The sequence below is a fragment of the Cygnus olor genome, chromosome 15, assembly GCF_009769625.2.
Source record: "Cygnus olor isolate bCygOlo1 chromosome 15, bCygOlo1.pri.v2, whole genome shotgun sequence".
In the NCBI taxonomy this organism is placed as follows: Eukaryota; Metazoa; Chordata; class Aves; order Anseriformes; family Anatidae; genus Cygnus; species Cygnus olor.
In genome coordinates this window covers 573079-598430 of record NC_049183.1, presented here as the reverse complement: position 1 = coordinate 598430, position 25352 = coordinate 573079, and the positions used below count along the sequence as shown (strand labels likewise).

Below are 25352 nucleotides of genomic sequence, written 5' to 3'. Positions count from 1 at the left end.
TTGGCCTATTTCTTGGTATATTTTCCAAATGAAGTGCCAACCCACCCACCCAAAGCAGACCACAGTATTTCAGGGATTTCGAAGTGAAGTGAAGCAAATTAGCCTGGCTGGAATATAAACAGACTGAAAAGTAATGCTGAAAGGCTTTGGAATTAAAGGCTCCCAGCTTAGGGCTGCGTGTGCTTTCTGTGCGTAGTGCTTGAGATTTCCACGTGTGTGTGTATACACATATATATGTGTGTATACATATATATATATGTTACCCTGAGAGCCTCCCTGAACAAACCAGCGTGTTTTTCTCACGAAGCAGAGGACGCTAACTGAACAGTGACCATTAACGTTTTCCTTTCCTGCTCAGTGGTTACGGAATGCCCCAGGGACCAGCACCCGGGCCGGCTCCAGGCTGCCCACAGCAGCCGGGCTGCGGCCAGGACGTGCCCACCCGGTGCGCCTTCACCCTGCGGAGGGTGCCGACCCCCCGGGGAGGCACTTTGCGCTGCGGTCAAAGCACGGGCCGGGGTCTTACACCGTGTCTTTACACCACAGGGGAGCAGGTGAGGGACCAGTGAACTGAGGCGAAGCGAGAACCGGCTCCTACTGACCGGCGGCCACCAGCGGGGCGGGCCGGGCCGGCTGCTGTGGGGAGCTCCTTCCCCGCACGCAGCCCCACAGCCCCGCTCCCCGGGAGCCGGAGCGCGGCCGGGCACCGCCTTTTCCTCCTCTCGGCGTGACCCGGGTCTGCCGGCCGCCGAGCGGCGCCAGGCGGCTGAGGCGGGATTGCGACGCCGCTTCCCGCCCTCTCCCTCTCGCTCCGTCCCTCAGCGGCTGCGCGGCGAGGGCCCGGGCGGGGGCATGGCCGGGGAGGCCGCGGGGCCGCCGGTGAAGGTGCTGGCGGCCCAGCTGCGGGGCGCCGTGCGGGGCGCCGGCGGGACGTGGACGCTGGGCCGGGCGGAGGCGGGCCGGGGGCCGCTGCGCCTGCAGGCGGCGTGGATGCAGGGCACCGTGCTGGAGGTGGCGCGGGGCGGCGCCGCCGGCGGCTCGGCCCGACTGAGGGACGTCAGCGGCGCCTTCACCGTGCTGGGGGTGGAGGCGGTGCCCCAGGGGCGGCCGTGCCTCAGTGCAGGTACCGCGGGGCCGCCGGCAGCAGGGCGCGGGGCCGGGCGGCGCTTGGCGGCCCCCTGAGGCCTCGGGGAGGCGGGTGCGGAGCGGGGCCGGAGCCCCGAACTGTACCTCGGGCTCTCTGCGTGGTCGTAAAGGCTTCGCTGCCCGCCTTAGAAATGAAATGAAGACGTAAAGGTCGATGGGGCCTCAGACTGGCTGCTTTTGTTGTATTTTCTCTCAGGGAAGTACGTGATGGTGGTGGGCGTGGTGCGGTCTTGCAACCCCGAGCCTGTGCTGCGAGCAATAAAGATGACGGATCTTTCTGAAAATCCGGTGCATGAGAATATGTGGAGCCTCGAAGTGGAGGATTTGCACAGAGTCATCCCCTAGATACTTCTTGTGCCTAAAGACCTGGAAATATAAGCACACGTATTGGTGCACTGCGCTGGGCCATTCTGGGTATTTGTGATTTCCAACAACACCCTTGGAGTATAACAAGACTCGGGCTTTTTTTGGCGGGGGCTTGGATTTTGTTGGGCTTGGATTTAAGTTGAGGGAAATGTGCATATGTGACAGTAATCACGGTGCTCGTTTCTTTCACAGTCTTGTACCAACAGATTAAACCGCATTAATCTGAGAAACACTTGATGCTCTTGCCAGTGTTGTTATGAATGTGACACGTTTCTGCCTGTGTTAGCCGTTGTTTCTAGGAGCACGTGTCTAGGCAGGCATTCCCAGAGTGATGCATTCGTGGCAGCAAGATCTGCATACAGCTCATGTTACCAGGGTGAGCATGATATGTGGAATGAAGGCAGAAGGTGTTTTAGTCCATTTAGATGTGGCTGGAAATAGCATCTTGGTCTGTGTTTTCTCTTTCAGTAATAACCATGTCAGTAAACTTTACTTGTAAGACAGATGTCTCTTTCTAACTGTAAGCATAATCTTGTACTTAAATACCTCTCTGGTTTCTGTGTTTCTGAAATAGTGAAAGTGGTACAGTAATAACCCATGTGTTCCAGTGAAGTGAAATTAACTGAAAAGATGTGATGCAGAATTCCTTGGAATAGGTTCTCCAGGTTCAAGATGCAAATACTTTCACCACCTCATGAAAACTTGTGCTTGTGCTTAAGTGCACTTTTCTGTTTGAAGGTTTCCTTTCTTGTTCCAGTGTATGCTATTTTTAGGTATCTTTCTAGTTACGTTTATCTATCTTTCCTCCTGAAAAAAATACTAAATCAAATCAAAAACCCTTAAAAAGCACTCTCTGAAAAATATTACTATTTCCCATCTTGTCTAAAGAGTTTGAGTCCTAAAGAAAGCACTGCATTATCCATATGGTGTAGGTTTGTAGTTTGGGACTGTATTGTTCAGCAATCGAGTTATGTTAATTAACATTTCCTCTGCATACACGAAGGAAAGATGCTCTCTATAAAATGAGAGTCATCCCCTAGATACTTCTTGTGCCTAAAGAACTGGAAATATAAGTACTTGTATTGGTGCACACGTGTTCTCAAGATGAGAACACGGTGGTAATAACTATATTTTAAAGCTTTGCAAACACAATCCCACAGCGTATGGAAATTAAGTATCTATTAAGTAGATCTTGAAGTGAGATCTTTGCAGATTAAGAGATGGATTTCAGAGGTATGCAATTCCATCCTTCGGTTCAGTATTTCAAATGAGGCAACATCAGTGGCAGCAGTGTAATGGAGGTCCTGTGCTCAGAGAGCTTGCTGATGAAATGTCAGAGCAAACAGGATTTTGACAGCCTGGGTATGTTTTCTGTTTTCAGTGCTGGGAAAAATCCACTGAGGAATGCTGTGGCCGTTCAGAAATGATCCACACGGTGACACGTTGGTTGGCAACCTTCTTCATCCAGTGATAGATACTCTTTCATCTGAATGCTTCACATGCCAGAAAGCTGAAGCTCATTCCAATTAAGTTAATCTTATGCTTTCTAACTAGGCAATAAAACCCTGGAAATACGAGCTAAAAGCCCCGCTGCATCTTTGCCTGTGCCAGTAAATCAGCAGCAGTTAAATATGGCTTGTAGACCCTGTCATAATGAGTACGCAATACAGCAAATAGGAGGAGAGGATTAACCTACTGTTGAGCCATCTGGCAGTGAGGCAGTGATGTGTATTCACTGAACATGTCTGAATAGTTGCATTTACCTAGGGTCGATTTAAATATTGCTGGATTGGATTTGTAGAGGATTTCTTTGCATGTTTTACCACCCTGCCCTACCCAGAGGTTCATGAGTGAATTAAGTACCTGGGTTTTCTTTGCTTGCTTTCTAACAGTCAATTTCAATGTTGTTACTTAAGCATAAAGACCTAGATCTCTTCATTACTTGAGTTAGGGTGTTTCATTATCTGTTTGGCTCCATAGCATACACTTGAACACACTAAAAACCCAGGCATAAACTCTGGTTCCGGCCCTCTGGAAAGTTTTGCATATTTAATCAGTCTAAAGCTATAAATGTCGCTTGGCAGTTGATTAGAGATCTGCTGCTTAGCTGAAGCAGTGCTTCAGAAAGGATTACACTTACATTAGTAAAAACAATAACTTTTAAGGGTTTTAAAGCCAAGACTGGATGCTTTTATGACGATTCACCTTAAAAAGTGCTTTCCTAGGAACTCAAAGCAGAAGCTCAGCAAAGCTGAACGTTGAGCCTGCAAACAAATGACTTCCAGTGACGGCTGTGACTTGGTGTTTAGCTGTGCTGTACCTCACGTGGTTGATGGCACTTCGGGCTCCCTAGGTTCCAGACTTTGCCCAAAACGCCTGTCTCTGGCTTTCCTGTCTGGTGGAGAGATGGGCTCGCTCCTGTGTGCGAGGAGACTGTTAGGCGCTGTAGGGCTCTGCTGGGGCCTGCAGGTCCTGCCTTTTCCACAGCTCAACTCGTGTCTCAAGTTCAGTGGGTTTGTGGCTGTTGCACAGCAGAGTACATAACCAAAGGAGTTGTAGGGCTTCTCCATCCCTGCCTTGCAGAGGGGGAGCTCAGAGCTGGAATCTTGTTCTGAGTGCTTGGCTGTTTGGGCCTTGGCAGGGACAGATGGCTGGAAGGCTTCTGTGCATATCATGTTAGCAGCCGTAACAAATGCATCTGGGCTTATCTCAGCATGGAGCTCAGCCAGCAGAAACGTGAGGCCCGGTGTGTTTCCAGCTTTCTCAGCCTCTGATAGATGCTCGAATCCTCAATTCTGCTACTAAGTTTTGGGGCATAAGAATTTGTGTGGTACACATAAACATCTGGGAACTTGTAGAGCTGGAGTTAAGTATAGGTCTCTGTATAAGACCTATATAAATGTGCGTGGTAGGCACTAGAAATACTTGTGCTTGGAAGAATGACTTAGTCTCTCTATTCTCCTCTAAGGACAGTTGGCTTGTGTGTTTGTGCTTAAACTGCTCTGATTGGCAGGAGTTACAGATGCAGAAGCTCCTGGTCTCCAGTGAGCCAGGAGGCAAGGTCAGTCATTTATATTGTCTGATACATAGAGCCATGAGCTATTTCTTAAATGGATTGTACACGTTTTCTGTAGGACAACCCAGTTTGTGTATTGCCTTACCTTCAAATGAAGCATATACATTTCAGTAGTCTTACAGAAAGCAACTTCAGTGAAGGCGTTCTAAAATGTGCAGTATTATCAGGTGTACAAGTTCAGTCCAGATAAAGCCATGGGTAGCACACAGAAAAAATCTCAGTTTTGCAGTACTAAAACTGAAGGTTTGACCTGAGAGGGAAACAATTCAGTCACATCCTGACAAGGGGATCCTTTCTGCAGGATCATGTCTGTGAGGAATCAGAAGCATATTTTACTTGGCTTGAGGGACATTTTTTCACAGAATCACAGAACCATCTAGGTTGGAAGAGACCTCCAAGGTCACCGAGTCCAGCCTCTGACCTAACTCTAACAAGTCCTCCACTAAACCATATCACTAAGCTCTACATCTAAACATCTTTTAAAGACCTCCAGGGATGGTGACTCAACCACTTCCCTGGGCAGCCCATTCCAATGCCTAACATAACAAAAAATAAACTTTGGGTTCTTGGGTCATTTGAGGTCACCAATTAGCCCCTGGGGTCAGCTGAGGTCACCACTCCTCAATTCTTTGGGTTCTGGGGTCATCTGAGGTCACCGCTAAATTCTTTGGGTTCTGGGGTCATCTGAGGTCACCGATTAACCTTTGGGGTCATCTGAGGTCACCGCTCCTCCATTCTTTGGGTTGCCCCATCCTTAAAGTCAAGATCTCAAAAAACGTGCCTTTGCATATGCAGAGAACAGCTCAGCGACACCTAGCACTTGCTGAGTGCGATGTTTGTAGTTTAAAATGTTTATTGGTGTTTAAATGAGTTTTTATCACCTGTGGTATGCTACATGTAGCCTTATGTGCCACAGCAGTGCCACTCTTCCAGGAGTGGCGTTTGTGTACAGCAGTGTTCAGAATGAGAGACGGGGCTAACAGGCTGGGATTTTTCTCAGGGGAAAAAGTAAAGCTAGTATCAGTGAGTGAAGCAAGGTCTTTTGCAGCAAGAGCTGCAAGAGTTGCAGAAGTGCACGTGTTTGCAAGGAGCATCTAGGAATTCCCTGTGCCAACAGGGCCTTGCTGCAACAGATGAGCTGCAACAGATGCTTCCCCAGCTGAAAAAAAAAACACTGCGAGATGGTGAGTGATTCTGTGGAGGGTTTTTTTTTTTTTCTTACACTGTGAATTAATTCTTTATCAATCTTAGTGAATGCACCTGCTCCTTCTGGATTTCAGTACCCTTTGCAACATCTTGTATGTAACCCCAGCTGATAACATTATTAAAGCACCCATCTAAGTGGCTGGACTAGTTGTACTCAAAAGGAAGTGTTGCTCTTGGTAAGCAGTGGAAGATTCTGCACATGCTATGCATGTGAAAAACAACTTCGAGCAGCCTAATTTGAGAAAGAGTAAAGGACTTTGTGTTTTAAAGGCTTATTAATGCTTTTATCGCTTCTGATCCTTGTCAGTTACCTTCAGCCAGCTATGCAATTGCTATGTGCACATGTAGGTGAATTCCAGATTGCAGCTTTGAGACTATGTGATGATGATACTAAACAATTTACTGCATTCCAAAGCCAAGGTAAGTGAGGCCAGCTCTGTGAACAACTACAGGAACCATTTAAACTCAGCCAGTTCTAACTGTTCATCAGTACAACGTTATTCTTATGAATAATCAATAAAAATTGGGGAAGCATAAAAATGAGGAAGTCAACTATTTATCAACATTTCATAGTTAAGAACACTGTTATTTTGATGTTAGTATGTTCTTATGCAAAGACAGCTGAAGGATTTTGTAATGTTACCTTTCACTAAATAATTACATTCCTGGTACTGTGTAGGGAAATGTATGCCTCTCTGTTAGGCATTTTTTAATCAATAGACTTGCAATATAGAAAATAATTCAACAGTTGAGATACTTTTACACAACAGTATCTATAACACTTTAAGACTACTTTATGAATACCAGAGCTTTTCCCAACATGTAAACTAACTTCCAAGAAGGGACTCCTAAAGACACGAAGGGAGAACGTGAAACTGGTGAGCAGATACCAAGAAGGCTTCTTCACTTTTAACAATGAGTACATTGATAAGGGAAAAATCAGCCAGCATGAAAATGATTAAGTGCTTTCCTTTGTATCTTTTTAGCCATCTTATTTTTGGCTTAAACCTCATGTGTGGTGGGGCACTTCCCTGGAAAAAGGTTAATTTCTCCAGAATGTATTGAACAGTTGAGTTTCAGTTCTGGAGAAAAAGTTGTCAGCATCTCTGCACAGGTTCAAAGCTCGTACACTGCTTTCACAAAGTAGCCTATTTGTACTAATCTGAACTGGAAAAGATCTTTTGTCATCTTTTAAATGTATTCATGCTATGGGTCAAGGCTTCTGAGGAAATAATTCTGTTACCTGCTGGAAGATTTTTTTATTTTTAAGTAACTGATATTCTCATATCCAATACCTTCTGATTTATTATAGTTTCTTGTCATTGTACTGAAGTGATTACTCTGGCCTCAGGTGTTTCTGGGTGAAAGACTTTCCCTTTATACTATATGCCCTATTATGCTTTCTATTTTATTTATGCTTTATTATATTTATCATCATAACACTATCTCATTAACACCCCTTGTTTTCCCTAGCATTGCTATCCAAATAGCTACTTTATTTTGGATGCTGAAGGGGTTCTTCCATCTTCAGGGCTGGTATCTACTGTTCAAAAAAGGCTCAAGCTGAAACGAAGAAGAGATGAAATCCGATTAAGTTTTCGGTAAGTACTTAAAGGATAGAAATTAACAACTGATACATAATAAAAGTTGTTATGCTGAAGTACAATAAATTTATGAAGGGAGAAATAGAACCATGTATATTTATGATGTTTTCAAGAAGTTGTGGAAAAATATTCTAGTGTTTTAGTTACAGCTTTGTCTAGATACACCAAACTGAAATAAAAATGTAAAGTTCTTTCTTCATATTTGATGATACATTCACAGTTAGGAGGAAAAGAAGAGCATTATTACTCAGGTTTAAGGGATCTGAATAAGGACTGTTAAGAGTATTTCATCTATCTAATGGAATACTCTTGACAAGAAAGAAATTATTTTCTAAAAGAAAATAGTGCAGATACAGCTATTACTGACTGAGATCATCTCTTCTGTTCTCATGACCTTAGATGGCTGTCTGTTATGATGCGTGACTAGCCTAGCCCTTAAATCTCTTTCACAATATCCAACCTAATTCTCCCTTACTGCAATTTGGTCTGTTACACTTCCTTCTCTTTAGTGTGTTTACATATTTAAAGACTTAACTCATGTCTTCCCTCAGCTCTTCAATTTTTTTCCCCACAGAGAGACCTCTGGTCTTTTCTCAGTTGGTCTACAACTTAACTCAAAAACTGTGTCCAAAAATAAATGTATGAAATAAGCTGAATAGATAATAGTTATTTCTTATCTTAAATGTGTTTCTTCATACATGCATCCCAGCGTATTCTACTTGTTTTAGTAGCATACTTGTGTTGTTGTTGTTAACTGAGCCTGTGATCCACAGTAATTCCAGTCCCTTTTCTTAGAAATGGGATAATGTAAACTAGTAGCACTGACCGACTTCAGTCTTTTCGCTACCAAGCCATTCTAAAACTCTGTTTGACACAACATCAGTTGAATGTTCAGGCTCACGATTTTAACAAAGTTTGTCTCTACATGTCGTATTCATATGTCGATGAGTTGTTTATATAAACTGTTAGAGCTAAAACTACTTACTGCCTGCAAGATACTACCTAGATTGAAATTTCATGGCCATCTACTGTTTACACATAGAGTAGACTCAATAAATAAGGCAAATAATGCCATGTGGCATTATTACTGCATATGGGAGTGTATGTATGTAATGCACTTATATGTATATTGAATGTTTGATTTCTAGGCTTATATTTTATGGCTTACACAATTATCTACAAATATTTGATAGTCATTCCCTTTGGTAGTGAGTAAAGATCCAGCAAACACTAGTAAATAGTTTTTAGCATACCACAAATATGCTTGTAGTCACCAAATCACTCTCTTGAGGTGGTGGTCTGTTTACAAATGCAAAGGAGTAACATTGCATTGTGTATATCAAAAAAAAAAAAAAAAAAAAACACAAAAAAGCCACCACCACCACCAAAACAAATCTTTATTTTCTCATTACCAAGCCTTAGCAAAGCATGAAGCACAGAAGTTAGAAATGAAACACTTGAATTTAAACTTTTATAAAAAATGTAATTGGCTCATCTGCATGGTTCTGTCACTTGCAGTAAGTGTTCTCATTGCAGTCTTGTAAAAATATATCTTAAATTATTACTTGGGCAAATGTGGCAGTAATTAGTATGACAATAATGTGTGTGTTTCCTTCAGTGTTCTCATTCAGTGCAAAGATAAAAGCATATAACAAATTTTGTAGAAGGCTTTGTCCTTTCATTTTGTTTTGCCTAAACTAAGGAATAATGTCACATGGGTGAATAAAAGAGCAAGTTTTGATCATGCATAAAGTTCATGACCATAAGTTTAGTTTATGGTAATTTCTATTAAGACAGTAATATTGTTGACTAATCACATATTGCTCAAGTAGTACAAACTATCACTGTCAATATACCATTCTATCACAATTAGTAGTCAATAAATAGCATAACTCAAAAAAGATGCTCCAATGGAGAGAGAGGTTAAAAAATGTAGAAATGATGTGTGGTGCAAATTAGTGAATATATGTAATACAGAAAATGCCTAAATGTACAGGTGCTGTAATCTTTGTATGGTAAAGTGTTTCTGATTACTGCAGTTCCCTGGCACAGACTGCTGTTTGTTCTTTGGGTACGTATATTGCAAAAGAGTTAAGTTGAACTGGAATAGGATAATACCGAAATGGTAACTGTATGATTGTATGGTGCAGTAACTACTGTAATACAGTAACTCTGAAGAAAGTGAACAGGAAGGGACTAAACTTTCTTACAATATTTTTGGATTGTGGGCTTACACAGGTTTTTCTTTACTTAACAAGAATTCATTCCTTAAGATTCTGCGCTTATCAATAATTACCAAATAATACAGGTACAGTTAGCAAAACACATGACTCCAGTCACTTTTAGAGTACTAACTGTCCTAAATCTAGATTCTGCAGCAATGCGCAATGAAATATGCAATGACTGCAATGCCAAAATTTTCAAACTAGAATTACTGTTCTTTCAAGCTTTTCAGCTTGCTAACTTCAGATTCCCAAAAGATAGCTATCTAGATGACATCTGCATTAAAATACCTAATGATAATCTTGAAATTTTAGGGTAAGTTTAAAGAGGATAGATCGTTTCACTATAAGAGAATGAAAAGTACAAAAATATGTCACTGAGTACATTCGGTATGTTTATATAATACTTATTACTGTTACTATGAATCCACATGCATTATTTAGACCAAAAAAAAAGGTTGAAACAAAATTAGTATCTGAGAATTGGAACTCCTGATGAAATTCCTTTATATACTACAAGTATCCCCTCTGCTTCCTTCTACAAAGCAATTTAGGAGGAAATAAGAGCCATTAGAGTATGAATCAGATAGGTTACGCTGTGCTTCTGAGTAAGCAGCAGAAAGGATAGATAAGATAGAAAAGGAGCAAGAAGAATTAATCCTGGAATAGGACTATTTTTACTCACTCCGTAGTCAGATTCATTAGCTTCATTTTCTTGTATGATCTTGAATATCAGATACAAAAATATTGGAACAATGTAGTCAGAATATTCAGAATGAAAAGAAGGGACACTTACCACTGAGGAGGAATTTCCACAGGAACAAAATTTCTGTGGCACAAATGAACAAAAGCTGCTGCTAAACTGCAGGCAGCCTTCAACTTCTTTGATTCACATGTGTCATATATACACATGATGTAGAATGGTTTGGGGTCCACCTTTAACAGAAAGGGAGCATGTTTACTTGTTTGGCGTACAGCGTACAAGCATACATCTGTTCTAGAGAGAGTGATCTGGCAATACACCTGGAAGTGAATTGAAAAGGAAATTTGGATTTTGGTTCCCTCCCCCCAGCTCTCCCTTGTAAGGACTGTTCACAAATCTTTATTCTCATCCTGAATTTGAGGCTTTTATTTGTATTTACAAATGCTAAACTAGTATGCTGAAGAGTGCTGCAAAGTCGTGTCACTATTTTGTAGATCTCAAGGACCCCACTCCATGTTTCTGCTGATACAACTTTTTCTTTTTTTCCTCCTGTCTGGATTATTGTTCTAATTCTAAAGTTATCTGCAATTAAACTTCTATATCCTTGCAATAATTCTGTGTACTGCTCTGAAGTATGACATTTGAGTACTTGGGTAGTCCTTGGTTGACACAGTTATACTTACAACTTTGAAGCAGTTCCTGAGACAAGAATGTGCTTCTTCAAAAAACTCCTTACAGACTTTTTCCTTATCTGTAATTGGACATGGCTTCACATTCTTCTGTGTGAGACTGCACTTGCTCACCTAGGAAAATAATATATATATATAAACATCAGTGTAGTAGTGTGAATTCTTCAGATTTACAATGTGAAGTGATTTGAAGGAAGATATGGGCAGCTCAGTACACAGCCCTCAATAACATCCATTTTTCATTAATATTGTGAAGCACCTTGTACTCTTCATAAATGAAGAAAGTGTCTCATAAATATCACAGATTACAGACATTGTTTCCTTTTTCTATTGATTTTGTTATTCACTAAAGGATTCTAGTGGGTGGCTGCTGACACAGTAAATAGTTGGCTTGTCTTAACTTTATTGTATATGACAGATTTGAGTTGTGCTTTTACTAGATTTGTGGGGGGGGGGAGGGGGGAATCTTCATCTCCTCACTGGGTTACTCATACATAATAAACAGCAAGAAGGTTTAAAACAAAAGAAAACAAATTAAAAAAAATCACACCTGAAGTTCCTTACAAGAATGAGCATTTTTGGACAACAAAATGCGAATGGATTTTTGTTGTACATGGTTTAAATATGGTCCCAGTCAAAAGCTGATGATACTAAATATTAACAGAACTGCTAATGAACAGCATTTACTAACATTTCTTATGATTTATTTTGACCAAACACTTTTTAGGACTCGTAATCAAATCAGCAACTTACACATTTTTTTAATCAGTAGTTTCCATAGATGGCACGTCTCTGAGTTTAGAAGTTCTTTAAGCAAACAAACTCAATTGAAAAAAAGTTTTCAACTGCCAGTTTAATCTCTCAGGTAACTCTCTTCCTGCAGGAGTCACACATTTGCAAAGTTAATTTTCTAATCCCCTCATTTTGGACAGCCAGTGGTCTTGTAACACAAGAACTTCATTGACTATCTGCAAGGTGGTGTTTGAGGTAGCTGTAGCAAAGCTTCTGGTAGTGAGTTTCCAGACTGAGTGTGTAGTGCAATGTGAGGTGACTCCAGGAATTCAGGGTGACTGACTGCTTTTTCTTCAGGCTTAGATACCTGGTCAGATTTAACCTGATTCTTTTGCTTGCTTTCTGCATCACGTACAGTTATGCCAAAACTTCTGGTCAGGAAGGATTTTCTGCAAGCTCTATTTTATCAGCACATCTGCAAAAGCTGGCTATTTGAACTGGTTATTTCCACCATATCATCTCTTCTTACCTCTTTATAAAAGTTTCTAAGACTTTGTATGAATTCCTGACTTGGCACATTTGTATTTCCGGCCATTCCCTTAATGATGTATGACACTAGTACATTATCGGCAAGTCAATCCTTTTATTACATTTTTACTGAACGGGATATGACTGCAAACAGCACAGAGTTCAGCTAGAGTCATCTATAAATTTTTCTTGGCGGTACACAGCACTTCAAATATGCCATGGCCTACAAATAAAATGTACTAATCAATAGCGTAAGCACAGCCATTATGCCAACAGCCACTTAAAGAACGTCATCCATGACTCCCCAGCTTGTTTATGACAGTAAGTTTCATTAGGTATTGTTTTTAATTGGTTATTATTTGTAGTTCAACTTCTCCAGGTACTTTTGCATTAGATAGTTGCATTTTTATGAATATGTTAGAAGTTAATCTTTGTAGCAGTTAAGAAAATTATATCAACAGTCGGTCATGTCATGGTCCCACAGGCACAGGCTGCAAACTTATTAGATATAACTAGCCAATAGCAGGGAAAAGTACAAGAGACTTGAAGCAATCCTGTTTTTTAACATAAAGTACTGAAATAAAGATGAGAATAGTAGTATTTCTGTGCCCAGAACTTGGACACTTTCTGGTGTCCTTTCTCTCGAAAGTAAACAGAATCAGAAAATCTTAATAGCAATACAATGTTGTTTTCTTTGTTTCTAGTAGATTCTCAAATTATGCATGAAGGGATTTAGAAGAACTGTAGCATGGCTTGAGAGCGTGTTAAGACTAGGATTTTATTTTGGTCAGTTGCATTCACATGTGTACATGCACTTTTTCATATTTAGATTATTTTTATCTGATGATACATTACATGAATTAAGGTTAAGTTTCTTTGACGCAAAAAGGTATAAAACTACTGGTAAGAGAGTAAAACTTATTTACTTAATGTTATAATTTCTTAAATAGAGAAAGTTCTTTAATGTAAGTTAATAACTGAATCAGTAGCTGCTAACCCTCTGGAAAAAAACTTCGCACTTAATGGCACATGGGCAGAGAACAACTTTACCAGTTACTGGTTTCTAAAGTTTTGTTTCTTGATAAATGAGAATCAGGAACACCAAAAAATGATTAAGAGTCTCAGCATTGCCAGCAACAACATCCAGCTCTGGAGAAAACTTCAGACCCATCATGTAAGAGGGCTCCTGGTACAAACCATGGCCTTGTGGTACTTACAGCAAACTTCAGTACCACCTGGCTCTGTACTCCACAGAGGTGTTGTAAACAGGAAAACATCAAATATACTTGGTTGCAACATCAGTTTCTTCTTCTAACAGCAGAAGCAACCTCCATGTTTTACCTTACCATTTATGCCAGAAATGCTCAATACCTATGCATTGGTTATTCTTGGATGGCTTTTAGCAAATATATGCAACTTTTGCCCCAGTTAAACACAGAAAAAACAAAGTATCTAGGGTATGCTGCTGTTTTCTCTGTCTAGCTTCAGTTCATCTAGGTAAGACAAAACAGCATGTAAAATGTTGTCCTTTGTGCTCCAACACCATAGGTAATCTGCGTAAAAAAAAAACCCTTCAGCTCCTTACCTGCCAGCTCTGTGTGAATTCTTGCACATTATCAGTGAAGGAATGATTAGGAAGTATCCATTCATTTCCAGCTTCATTATCATTGGTACCAAAAAGTCCAGCTGAAATACCTGGAATTAAATTGAAATGGTGTAAAATGGTAGTTGTCACGAGTAGACACTGGAAAATTTCAGAAGCTTTCTCTGGGCTCTGATTATTCCACACAGCAGAGCTCAGCTGCAATGCTGAAGAGGGTAAATATGCCCAAGCATCCATTACAGATTTTTCCTCAAACTGCAATGGCATTTAATTTGTTAGGTGTTCATTTGCTTCTCCTGACCAGATAAAGACATCATGTTAATTCTCTGCTAATCTCAGCGGAGTGAGTTTTAGAATAGAGTGAGGCACATGGATAGGAATGTATTCCAACCCCCCCCTCCCCGAGAATGTTAGGCCTCCCTCTTTTGTGCTCTTACAGGTATGACAAGATAAGCCTGCTATAGAACAGTGATTCTCAGACAGGTTTGAGGTTGGGCTGACTGCATTACATCTAACTCCTATTGCTTGCTGCTCTATTGTGCTGAAATAGTGTAACCTGGGTAAACACTTGCTGTCCTTACTGGAGGGACATATATAGTGCTTTATTTGATAATAACTGGGAATGCTGAATGCCATTTCCTGGGCTTGTATAAATGAATGGGGAAAAGCAAAGGAAAGACAACCCCCGTACAGGTGAGGATACTCCAGAGGTACAGAAAAATACAGCTGACAAGCTGAATGATTGATACTCACCATGGTGCCATCCAGCCAGAGTGACAGTACAGAGATCATACTGAAAGTCACAAGAGACAGAAACTCCTTTGTGATCAGATATTTCTATTTTGTTGGTTTCTTTCCTTGTATCAGTGATATTCTTTTCAAGGGATTGATCCAGTCCTTGGCAGTTCTCTACCACAGATACCTTAGACATCTGTTTTAAAGTGAAAATGCAATTTCAAATATGGCACAATGGAAGTCCAATGAAAGGCATGCTCAGACTGTGTTTGCAGGTTAGGTGGTGTCAATTTTGCTCAGCTCAGAGTGAGGCAATAAGAATTGGGTTGTGTTAATCTTCTGAGAGAGCAGGAAAGCATAAAGCCTCCCATGTATACTGAGGCTGTGGGCCCAGTTTGTCTGTCAGACCTCTTTAACTGCTATTCCCTTAGACCAGGTAAGAGAAAAGCTGGAAAGTTCACCAAGCCTCTCTCATTCTAAATACCAAGACAGAAAAGAGGCAGCCCCTAAGTTAAAAGTGGTTTTGATTTGGGGAGTTATTTCCTGATTAACAATCAGTGCACTTCCTGGCACTTATGTTCAAGAAATGTTCTGATCTATGTTTGGAGCTTTAATACTTCAAAGACTTTTTGGGGGCAGAGGTGGAAGATAATATCTGGTCTAGAAAGGAACAATGTGTGACTGTGCCCTCCTACCTTCAGTCTTGGATAGATATTGATCACTCTCTGGTTCATCTCCACATACAGTGATCGTGAATCACCGATTTCCTCATTTAGTATTATAGCGAAAGTATTGTGAAGAAAATCCTTGGCAAGAAGCACACTGCATTTTGTTGCCAAATCATAAATTTTTCCATCAAAAGTCATAAGGTGCCTGTTACCTATTAACATAGCATGATCTAGATAAAGATATTTCAGAAGAAATGTCAGTGAATTGTCCACAGAGCAGCAAGTGCTGCTACTTGCATATCGCAACATGACCAGCTTCTCACTGGTTTACTCATAAAAGAATTTTCCAAGCTATTATTACATTTTAATTAGTCAAAAGTTGCTCTGCAACAAAAATTCCTCCAGGAAAGAAAATGATCTAATGATTTATTTTTCATTATAAAGACACATGAGTGCCCTAAAGTTTAGGCAAATATGAGTTAGGATTCAAAGCTCACCTTGATTTACAGTCATGCTACTTGATAATCATAGTTATAGTGCCCCCTTCCCCCCCACATACACATTCCTACACAGGAAAGAGCAAGAATATTAACTGTATCAAAAAATACCCTGCCAAAACAGAGTATCAAACACAGTTGCAGTCCGGAAGCACTCCTGATACATTACTTAGACTCTTTGGTCACTAAGACCCACTCTTAGTGCCCTCCATTGTGTCTGCTTACTGGAAGGAAGCCATTGAAAATGTCTTTCTGGAAGATCCATTATCTACAAGGGACAGTTGGGACTGTTAATGCAGTCTTTTAGTATTTAGCAGTGCTTTTCAGGCAATACTGCTGCTCAAGATTTGGTAGAGCTGTTTTTTCATCCTAGAGTCAGCAGAAGTGATGTTACCAGATTCAGAGTATGGATAAAGCCTCCACAAGAAGGCCCAGGGTCAAAAGGTATGACTGCATTTACTGCATTCAGCTCTGGAGCCCCCAGCACAAGAAGGATATGGTGATACTGGAACAAGCCCAGAAGAGGGCCATGAAGACCACCGAGGGGCTGGAGCACCTCTCCTGTGCAGACAGGCTGAGAGAGCTGGGGTTGTTCAGCCTGGAGGAGGCTCTGGGGAGACCTTATAGTGGCTTCCAGTACCTGAAGGGGGCTACAGGAAATCTGGGGAGGGACTCTTTGTCAGGGGGTGCAGTGAGAGGACAAGGGGTAATGGTTTAAAATTAAGAAAGGGTAGATATAGATTGAATTGATATTGATTTCTTCCTAGATATTAGGAAGAAATTCTTTACTACAAGGGTGGTGAGGCACAGGTTGTCCAGAGAAGCTGTAGATGTCCCATCCCTGGAATTGTTCAAGGCCAGGCAGGATGGGGCTTTGGGCAACCTCATCTAGTGGGAAGTATCCCTGCCCATGGCAGGGGAGTTGGAATTAGATGATGTTCCAAGCCAAACCATTCTATGACTCTATGACTAGCATTGAACTGGAGAATCAAATCACAAGAACATATAGATAAGACTGTATCAGGGAGTGTAGTGAAAGGGATAATGGCTTTCAACTAAAAGAGGGTACATTTAAATTAGGTATCAAGAAGAACTTTACTATTAGGGTGGTGAGGCACTGGAACAGGTTACCCAGAGAAGTTGTGGTGCCCCATCCCTGGAGGTGTTCAAGGCCAGGCTGGATTGGGCTTTGGGCAACCTGGTCTGGTGGGAGGGGTCCCTGCAGGCATGCTGGAATTAGCTGATCTTTAAGGTCTCTTCCAACCCAAACCAGTCTATGATTCTAAGACAGATTAACGCCACCTGTTGATTTATAGTCTCAACAGTAGGAAATGTGAAGTTTCAAAATTTGCATGACTGTTAAGTAGAGGAGCGTTTCTTGCGTGACAGCTTTAGCCACAATGTGAATATCATACATACAAGCACTGATTTACAAGAAATACTATATATAAAGAAGTTTAAAGGCAAATTATAAATTAGAGACCATCTCTATGTAAACCACTATTCCAGATAGGATCTGTAGACTAGAATGAATTGGAAATTGACCCAGCTAAAAAACAAAAGCATCACTTTGAAAGGGCTTACGTTCAAAGGGACTCTCCATCATCCTTCGTTTGAATCTGTAATACTCTGCAACCATGTTGATGTTGTAGAGATCTTTGAGAGGCCTCATTAGCTTTTCTTCAATGAGATAATTAGTAATATTTGCCAGATCCAGGGAGCAGTATGCTTTAGGAAGTACTGGCAGTTTCACTGCCACTGAACAGTTCCTGCAGAATACAAGCAAAACAACATGTGCTCCTTAACTGCTAAACTGATGAAATGCAGTTGCTATATTAGAAATGTGGAAGTGAAATATTCATAAGAACTGTAGTCTGGTTAGAATAGCAAAACAAAGATGTACAATTGCTAAGACCGACAAAAAAACATGCCATATAAGGCCAAGTTATCATAGCTATTGCTATTTTGTTTGCTGCTGAGTAGTTTCTTTTGAAATGCACACTATCCTAGTAGACAGCAAACATGAACATCATGATATGATGTGCCCACAGCAAAGAATGGCCAGGTTGCTATCTTCAGCCTGAAGCATATAAGCTAATATGAAGATTAACTACACATATATCCATTTAGAATGGTACCCAGCAGCAGACGTCCTCCAAATAAAACAATTACCTGGCTGAAAAACTGTAAAGGTTGAGTAAGGGCTTCCGAATCTTGCTCACAGCTCTAGAAACCATGGCCTCTGCCCACCTGAGCATCTGCTGTGTGGTCTATTGGAGAGCCAGAAAAGGAGATTACAAAACTCTTCTGTACGGCTTTAGTGCGGGGTCAGTACTTGATAATGAGTTTTAAAGCAACAATCAGTGAAATTGCACTTTAACCTCTCTTGCATTTATCACTTGCCTGACAGCACTTTTTCATTTAGTGGTTAGTATCCAGAAGACAGACTTTAGTCATTCCAGCAACAAATAGTGGACAGAAATATATATCTTTCCTAAAAGAACATTACTTACTGTATACCAATACTTCACAGAGTTAATGTGCTACAGGGGCTTAAAAAGGGATTGATATCTTTCTTAATATAAATTTTTGTCATGATATGTCCTTTATCATTTCAACTACAGGAGCCCAAACCTGTTTGTTTGTACACTGTTCGTTGGAATCGCAATCCCTCCTCTCTGCACAGAAAATGCAAAAGCTACATGAATGGCAGCAGTTCACTGCTGTTGATTTGAACCAAACCAGTAAAGCAAATCCTTCTCCTATTGTCCTACTGAAGCACTACTGTCAAAGCAAGTTAGATATTTCAGGAACAGTACATTAGCTGTGCATAAGCTTGTTATGTGGGAAGATAACCACACAATTCCATAAATAAAAACATTAACTATTTTTGTGTATCCACAGTTCAAAGCTAAGACTTAAATTTGTAAGCCTTTTCCTTCAAAACATTAAAAATTAAGAAATTAATTATACCAACCATATCCAAGCCTGTTTTAACAGTCCTTAATGCCATCTGGATTGGCTCCATTAGCCAAACATCTTTTATAATCCTGGGCAAAAATGCCTGGACTTTTTTCATGTACTCTTCTGTCTTCTCCTGCCAAACTTCATCCAGTGGCTTCAAGGTTACATCATAGTAGGCATCTTTCAAAGTTGCTAATGGGTCTGAAGCAAACATTACATGAAACAATCCTTAAATAACATGTTACAAAGTGATAACCAAGAGCAATTTGGTTTTTAATTTTAAATCCTTGCAGCTTCGAACATAAGGAGGGACACAGAAAACAGGAAAAGGCAGCTTTAGCTTTAAGCAGTTAGGCATATTTCACATCTGTGTGTGTGTGGACACCATGTCATGAAAAACTGAAGTGGGCATTTAGCTATAACCCTGTTCCACTTATACATCTTATATTAGGTGTATCAACTAAATCCTGTTTTTGAGTGGAAAGAGTCTAGTGTCAGATGTTTCAAAATGAGATGTTACTCTTATTTTTGAAAACTGAAGGTTCTCACAGATAATTATGGCTGACCATGTTTCTCAATGGTTTCAACATGGGCCATAATCCAGAAATACTAGCTACTGGATAGACTTGAAAACAACAGGTCAAGTGAAATCTGATTAGTACAAGCATTCAAAACTCAAGGATGGATATGAACAGCCCTTTGGGAGGGAATGCTTGCCAGGGAACCGTTAGTATAACTGCTTCAGCTTAAGGAATTAGGTCTCTGTTCTCATCTGACTGAACCTAGACTCTTGTGACCAAGAGAATGCTTCTTCAGTGATTTCATTAGAAGGATAGCCATGCTGGGGTTACTTAGAGCTGATTGTATCAAGGCTCGTTCTCTGTAATGTGTAAGAGCAAAGGTCACTTTTGCTAGATCAAAATAGAAACATTTGTGCAGTTCAGCATCTTTTATACTCCTTCCCCCATAACCCCCTGCACTGTCATTGCCCTGTGCAGTTTTTCTCCTTGCTTTGCATGGTTTTACTTACTTTGCAATTCCATCTGCATTTGCTGGACAGCGTCTTGAATTTTATTCAGGTAAAGTGGGAGCTTGCTTCTTAGTATCTGCTTGATTCCACTTTGCTTCCACACTTGGGTGAAAGCTCTACCAACACGGTGGAGGAATCCTGCTATCTTTTGTGAGGCTATTGAAGGCCAACCAGCTGCTTCAGACAGAAAATCAATTTGCTGCACCTGGAGTGGTTCCCAATAAAGAAGAAATATCAAAATACACAGTGATCACAAGCAAAGCTTTAACTCCGTTCCAAGGCAATTCTGAACTTCTCAGTGTTAGGTGCAGAGATATAAGGTCTTGACCAAGAAATGTTCTTTTTGCCAATGTATGAATTGCAGTTTAGCACCTGATTAGCCATTTAAATGTTTGAGCAAACCAAAACAACTGTATACAACCTAATGATTTTTTATTAACATTGAATGAACATTTCATGATACTTTCACAAATGCTGTGGAGGTACTTACTGATCTCCTGAGTCTCCAGATATATCCATCAAGCTTCTTTATCTTCTCAATCAGTCTGGCTTTGAGAATACTCCCAATTTCATTAATTTTGTCCTATGAGAAGATGAACAAAAACTTTGAATTTATGATTTAGAAATGCTTGTACTGGGTCTAAATCACTTAAATTTTGTAATAGTTTCAACACCAGCAAAAATCCACATGGCCTCCCATTTATCAGGGTGAAATGACTTTTGTGTTATTCAATGGTTAGAAATGGAATCAGAAGAGTCTAAGGATGAAAAACCGTAAAGCGTCCTCCAAGCAGTAGGTATGTGAAACCCTATTAGAATTCTAATCCCAGTTTTGTAACCAATGTGCTGAGCAGCCCTGGCAAATTAGCGTTGTTCTCACTTCACTTACCCTTTTCACAGAATAGACCTTTTAAGAAAGGGTACTATATTTTCTATGCTTTCTAGGTGTAGCTGAACTATTTAATTCTCAACATGGTATCTTTTCACACCAAATTGTAAAATAATATTATTACAAATTTAAAATTTAAACCAATATTCCCCTGGTTACTCACTAAAACTCACAACTGAAGCCTGCCTAGAAGATGCTACAACTGACAAGATTAAACACTATTCTGGAAAAACCACACCACAATTAACTGCCACTGAAGGTTCTTACCTCAGCCTTAAGAATTAGATCCCCACATCCATGCGCCAGAAAATTTAAGCTTTCATTAACAGCTGTTAGAGTAATTTGTCCCATGTTTTCTTGCCTTTCACCATTAATGTTGAGATAGCTATTAATGGCAGCCATCTGTTGCCCATCAGTACAAGCACTGACTTCCATTCCTTCTTCCAGATCCCCTTGGAAAATTAAAAGGGAGCACTTCATTTACGGGAACAACACTGACAGACATTGTTTCAAAGACAGCTTTTTAATTACTTAGCTGATAAATCAGTATCTGAGTGTTAGGTAATCATGGGGAAAAAAAGAGATAAACATGAGAAAATTAGATCAGCATCAATGTTTGATTTTCTCCTCTTTGTGGCTTGTAAATGCTTTAGAAGTACAGATTTGCTACTGCAAAGAAAGCAATTAATTACTATAAAGCAAAATAATCCTCTCAGACAGTGATTCACAGGCCTTTTTCTACTTTAGTCTTCCACTATCCTTTGTTGCTGAAGTTTAAAAGTGATAAATTAAGAGATTATCAGTCAACTACCCGTTTCTGCCCAAGTACTAATAAGCAGAAACAGCTGGTGAGGTGTGCACAGAATCTGTGTATAGAGACCTGAGCTGAATTATTTCTACAAACTTGTGACCTCAACAATCCATAAACTAATGGTCTTCATCGCAAATGGATCACAGCACTTACAAGTGAGGACATGACCATGAGAGCAATTCCATTGCAGAAGCATGCGAACAGAAGCGTGTGAAGGCAAATCCATAACAGAAACTAGGACTGGGATAGTCAACAAAATGAGCCTGAGGCAACTGTCATACCACCAAATTTGCCTGGTTTGCACATAAATAAATCTAATACAGTCCAAAAGGTGGATGAGTCACAACAGGAAGCACTTGCAGCAGGTCTCATTTCACCTAACTTCAGTCATCTGAAAGCCAAGCACAGTCTGAGATAGCCCTGTTTCCTCTCCCTGGTCAGTCAGAACTAATGATTTCTGACTGGAAGACCTGCAGAGGGTGATTTCATACATCTGTTTCAGCATGGGGTTGAGCCAGCCTCTTAAAGGTGCCTCTCTCTTTCCATTCACTGAAATTGGAATATAAGGACTATCTTAAATGAGACACACAATTGTAAGATGGCTAAATCAAGGTGAAATGAATCCTATCTTCAGTCACCGTTATAATCCTTCCCTGGGCAGTAATCATACAAAAGTCTCCACCAAACTGACCTCTGTGTAACAAGTTCTAAACTTCAGCTTTTCATCATGTGAAAGACCATAGCTTTGGATTGCCATGAAACTGAAGCTAGCTTGGCCCTACAAACTAAGACACAACCTTTCCTCCTGCATCTTCATACCATTGATAGCTCTGAAGGTACATACCTTTCAAATACCCCATGTAGTACTGCAAACACTCCTTTCCTTTAGAAGCAGCTACTTTTACTTTCTCTTTTTGATCAATAATCCCCTCCACCAGGATTCGGCTCTGAACAGCTGAGGAAGTAGCAGTTCCTGTCAGGCCTAGCCAAGTGTCTTCAGAGCCTTTTAACTGCAGCCATAAAGGAAAAACATTTGTTCAAAGCCACCACACAGAATTAATGAAGCCATGTTCAGAGATGATGCCCAACTATCAGTGCTTCCCACAGAGGGGTAAGTAAGTGGTGAGGGAAATGTTTCCCAATGGTTATGCACTTACATAGGAGTTACCGAGAGAGGCACAGGCATGAGGATGATTGGCTCAAGAGCTGAATGACTGGATAGGACCAGGCTTGTGGACAATCCTTTAATGGTAGCAATGAAAGAAACATACTCCGACAGTCAATTCCCTGTAAGGCTGCTAATTTGTGCGATTTATTCCAAAACGAGGAATAGAGAAAGGCTAAGCAGAGCAAGTTTAGAGAGAGTGAAAAATTATGTAGTATTTGTCTTAGCCTGTTACTTATTAAATCATGATTATTTTTTAAAGGATGGCCTATTCTCTCAGTTAATTATGACTAACTACCCACATTCCTCCTAATGAAGAGTTTGGACAGTGCTGACCACATCACTCCTCTGTCCCACTCTTTTGCTACCATCACCTTGTTTATGTTATTCATATCACAGAGAATTAAGAGTAAAGGCAGAATAGAGGAGAGAAAGAGGAAGAGATTTGCCTCAAGATGAGCATTGTATTAGCTGTTCTGTGCCTTTTTTTAAGAAGGCCAATTCTTTTTTTTTCTGGCAAATGATGCTTTGAATCTTACAGTTCATTTCTTTTTTTTTTTCTTTTTCTTTTTGCTATGGTGATTTTACATGCCTTACCAAACAGCCCAATCATGCTGAAGAAGGTGAGCTATAACAACACACAGCTTCTGAAAAAATTATATACTCCAGCTGATATACACTTACTACATTTGTCACTGAGCTCTGCAGATAACTAATGTTGTTGCCTTCCTTTCTGTCTTGATCATATTGCTTGTACATTGCATAACTGCTCCTTTAAAAACAGAACTGAAGAAATCAAGAATACTTTATATTGCCTGTACTTTCCTGCTGTTTTACAAGCCACTGGCTGCACCTGAGCACTTTGGAAGATAGATGGCAGTAGGTCTTTAGGAAACAAAACCCCCGCAAATCCACTACCAATAAAATAAGATAAAAACTCACTTCAATTTCCAGAGAATAGTTTTTCACATCAGCTGTGGTCTGATTTTTTAAGGATACTCCAATCAATCCCTCATCTCTCCCATGATCAGAAAAATGGAATCTGCTCTCTGATTGCAAAATGATGTCTCCTTTGTTGAGCTGGTGTTTTCCAGAGAAAACAATTACCTAAGTATAATCAAAGAAGGTGTTAAAGCTTAATTCTGTCAAAGAAATGGGTTCTTCGTAGAGTAATAAGAGGCTGTACATGGGTGTTGGCATTCCCATGAAATTACACAATGTAGTGATGAATAAAACTTGTAATTTCAGAAATCAACACAGCCTCCTCCTCCCAGTGCTTACTTCATTACATCTTCAGTTTTTGTGGTACAATAATGCATATTCACTGATTACAATCTCAGATGATGAACAGCTGTACTGTAACTAAATTCCATTAAAACCATATTAAAAACAAATTTATGTTTGCCTTTTTGCTTCTCAGCTACCCTATGTAGGTATTTTGAAGAAAAGGATCCAAAAAATAAAGAGGCACCTGATTTTAAAGTGACACATATATACATTTTCCCCATAATAAACAAGGAGTAACACATCTTGATCTTGGAAAAAGTTTTTCACTAGCATCAGAATTTGGCAGCTGTTTCTCATTCCCAAAAGGGTGTGACATGCTCTGACAGTAAATGAGGAAACTGAGATGTGTTTTAGCCACTGGGGACTGGAAAGAAAGACCACATTTCTTGCAAGTTCAAAGATTTTTATTGTTGTGACTATCTATGGGCAATTTGGTGTCAAAATTTGCACCTAAGGAAGGTCATGGAAGGGTTTTCAATTTGTCTGAGTAACATAAAAATAAATGACAACTATAAGGTTCAAAAGTCCATCACTACCAGCAGAGCAGGCATAAAATAAAATAAAAAGTAAACTTTTGACTACAGGGTAAGGTCTAGTTTCATTTTTGATCACACATGAGCCTGTTTTAGTATTCTGCAGAAACATGAAATTTTTTAAAAGACCTTTGAGAGAGGAATAGAAAAGAAAGAACATAGAGGACAGGGGAATGCTTACAACCATAATAGGGCCTACAGAAAAAGAATCACAGAATCACAGAATTGTAGGGGTTGGAAGGGACCTCGAAAGATCATCGGGTCCAACCCCCCAAGAAGTAACACTAAGAAGAAGTAACACTACAGTGGCAAACATAACCTTTCTCTGCAGTCCATCAAAATGCATTGTTTATTTATGGTTTGTTAAATTACGTAAGTAAGGCAATTCTTGTGAAAAATTGTGGCTGAGGAAAATTCAGTCTCCAAACCAGAAATTAAGTTTAAAGTGAAGTAGGTTCAATATGTTTATGTGAGACTTACATTTGGAATGTCGCAGAACTCAAAGCTCATGTAATAGTCCAGGCAAGATGAATAGTTTGTTTCTATTTTACCCAGAATATTCTGTTTGGTGCATGAGGTCAGGAAAATGTTTTCCATAACAGCTTCTAACTGAAATTTATCAGTATATAGGAATCGATTTCTCTGCAATTAACCGAGAAAGCAAAGTTAAAATATGACAACAGAACTTTAGACACTCCTCAGTGACCCTTTTGCCTGAGCTCTCAACTTCAGATTCAGTGTTTTTACATAACATTTCCACCTGGCAATGTTTTGGTTTATCAGCACAGTTGTTAGGCCCCATCCTACTGAATTAACTCAACAGTTTTGCAAATTTAGGGTACAAGTGAGGTGTATGGCTTATAAGAACTCAATTTTTCTTACTTATTTTACATTCACT

At 40.1% G+C, this 25352-nt stretch overlaps 2 protein-coding genes across 2 annotated transcripts in view; one reads left to right on the top strand and one right to left on the bottom strand.

The window, feature by feature from the left end:
- Positions 1 to 812: 812 nt before the first annotated feature.
- On the top strand, positions 813 to 1735 carry RMI2 (RecQ mediated genome instability 2). The gene is made up of 2 exons (XM_040574598.1): positions 813 to 1123; positions 1343 to 1735. Exons 1-2 carry the CDS (start codon positions 853 to 855, stop codon positions 1489 to 1491), a joined length of 420 nt encoding a protein of 139 aa, XP_040430532.1. The 5' UTR covers positions 813 to 852; the 3' UTR covers positions 1492 to 1735.
- Positions 1736 to 6110: 4375 nt separating this feature from the next.
- The window catches only part of LOC121078631, a 94897-nt gene continuing 75655 nt past the window's right edge, over positions 6111 to 25352 (bottom strand). The window contains exons 59-74 of the mRNA XM_040575017.1: positions 24935 to 25096; positions 23436 to 23741; positions 22314 to 22506; positions 21623 to 21811; positions 20926 to 21110; positions 20260 to 20352; positions 19770 to 19974; positions 18753 to 18940; positions 17948 to 18045; positions 17360 to 17544; positions 15306 to 15508; positions 14629 to 14806; positions 13858 to 13967; positions 11007 to 11126; positions 10417 to 10556; positions 6111 to 7357 (exon numbers count right to left, since the gene is read on the bottom strand). Of these exons, the coding sequence (XP_040430951.1) occupies positions 7342 to 7357; positions 10417 to 10556; positions 11007 to 11126; positions 13858 to 13967; positions 14629 to 14806; positions 15306 to 15508; positions 17360 to 17544; positions 17948 to 18045; positions 18753 to 18940; positions 19770 to 19974; positions 20260 to 20352; positions 20926 to 21110; positions 21623 to 21811; positions 22314 to 22506; positions 23436 to 23741; positions 24935 to 25096 (2571 nt within the window). The 3' untranslated portion in view covers positions 6111 to 7341. The remainder of the gene's footprint in view (positions 7358 to 10416; positions 10557 to 11006; positions 11127 to 13857; positions 13968 to 14628; positions 14807 to 15305; positions 15509 to 17359; positions 17545 to 17947; positions 18046 to 18752; positions 18941 to 19769; positions 19975 to 20259; positions 20353 to 20925; positions 21111 to 21622; positions 21812 to 22313; positions 22507 to 23435; positions 23742 to 24934; positions 25097 to 25352) is intronic.

What these genes read in the sequence shown, in the direction of transcription:
- RMI2 (XM_040574598.1), top strand. Translation starts at nt 853, where the DNA reads ATGGCCGGGGAGGCCGCGGGGCCGCCGGTGAAGGTGCTGGCGGCCCAG. An exon ending in GCGGCCGTGCCTCAGTGCAG is followed by an intron (nt 1,124 to 1,342) that starts GTACCGCGGGGC and finishes ATTTTCTCTCAG; the next exon opens with GGAAGTACGTGATGGTGGTG.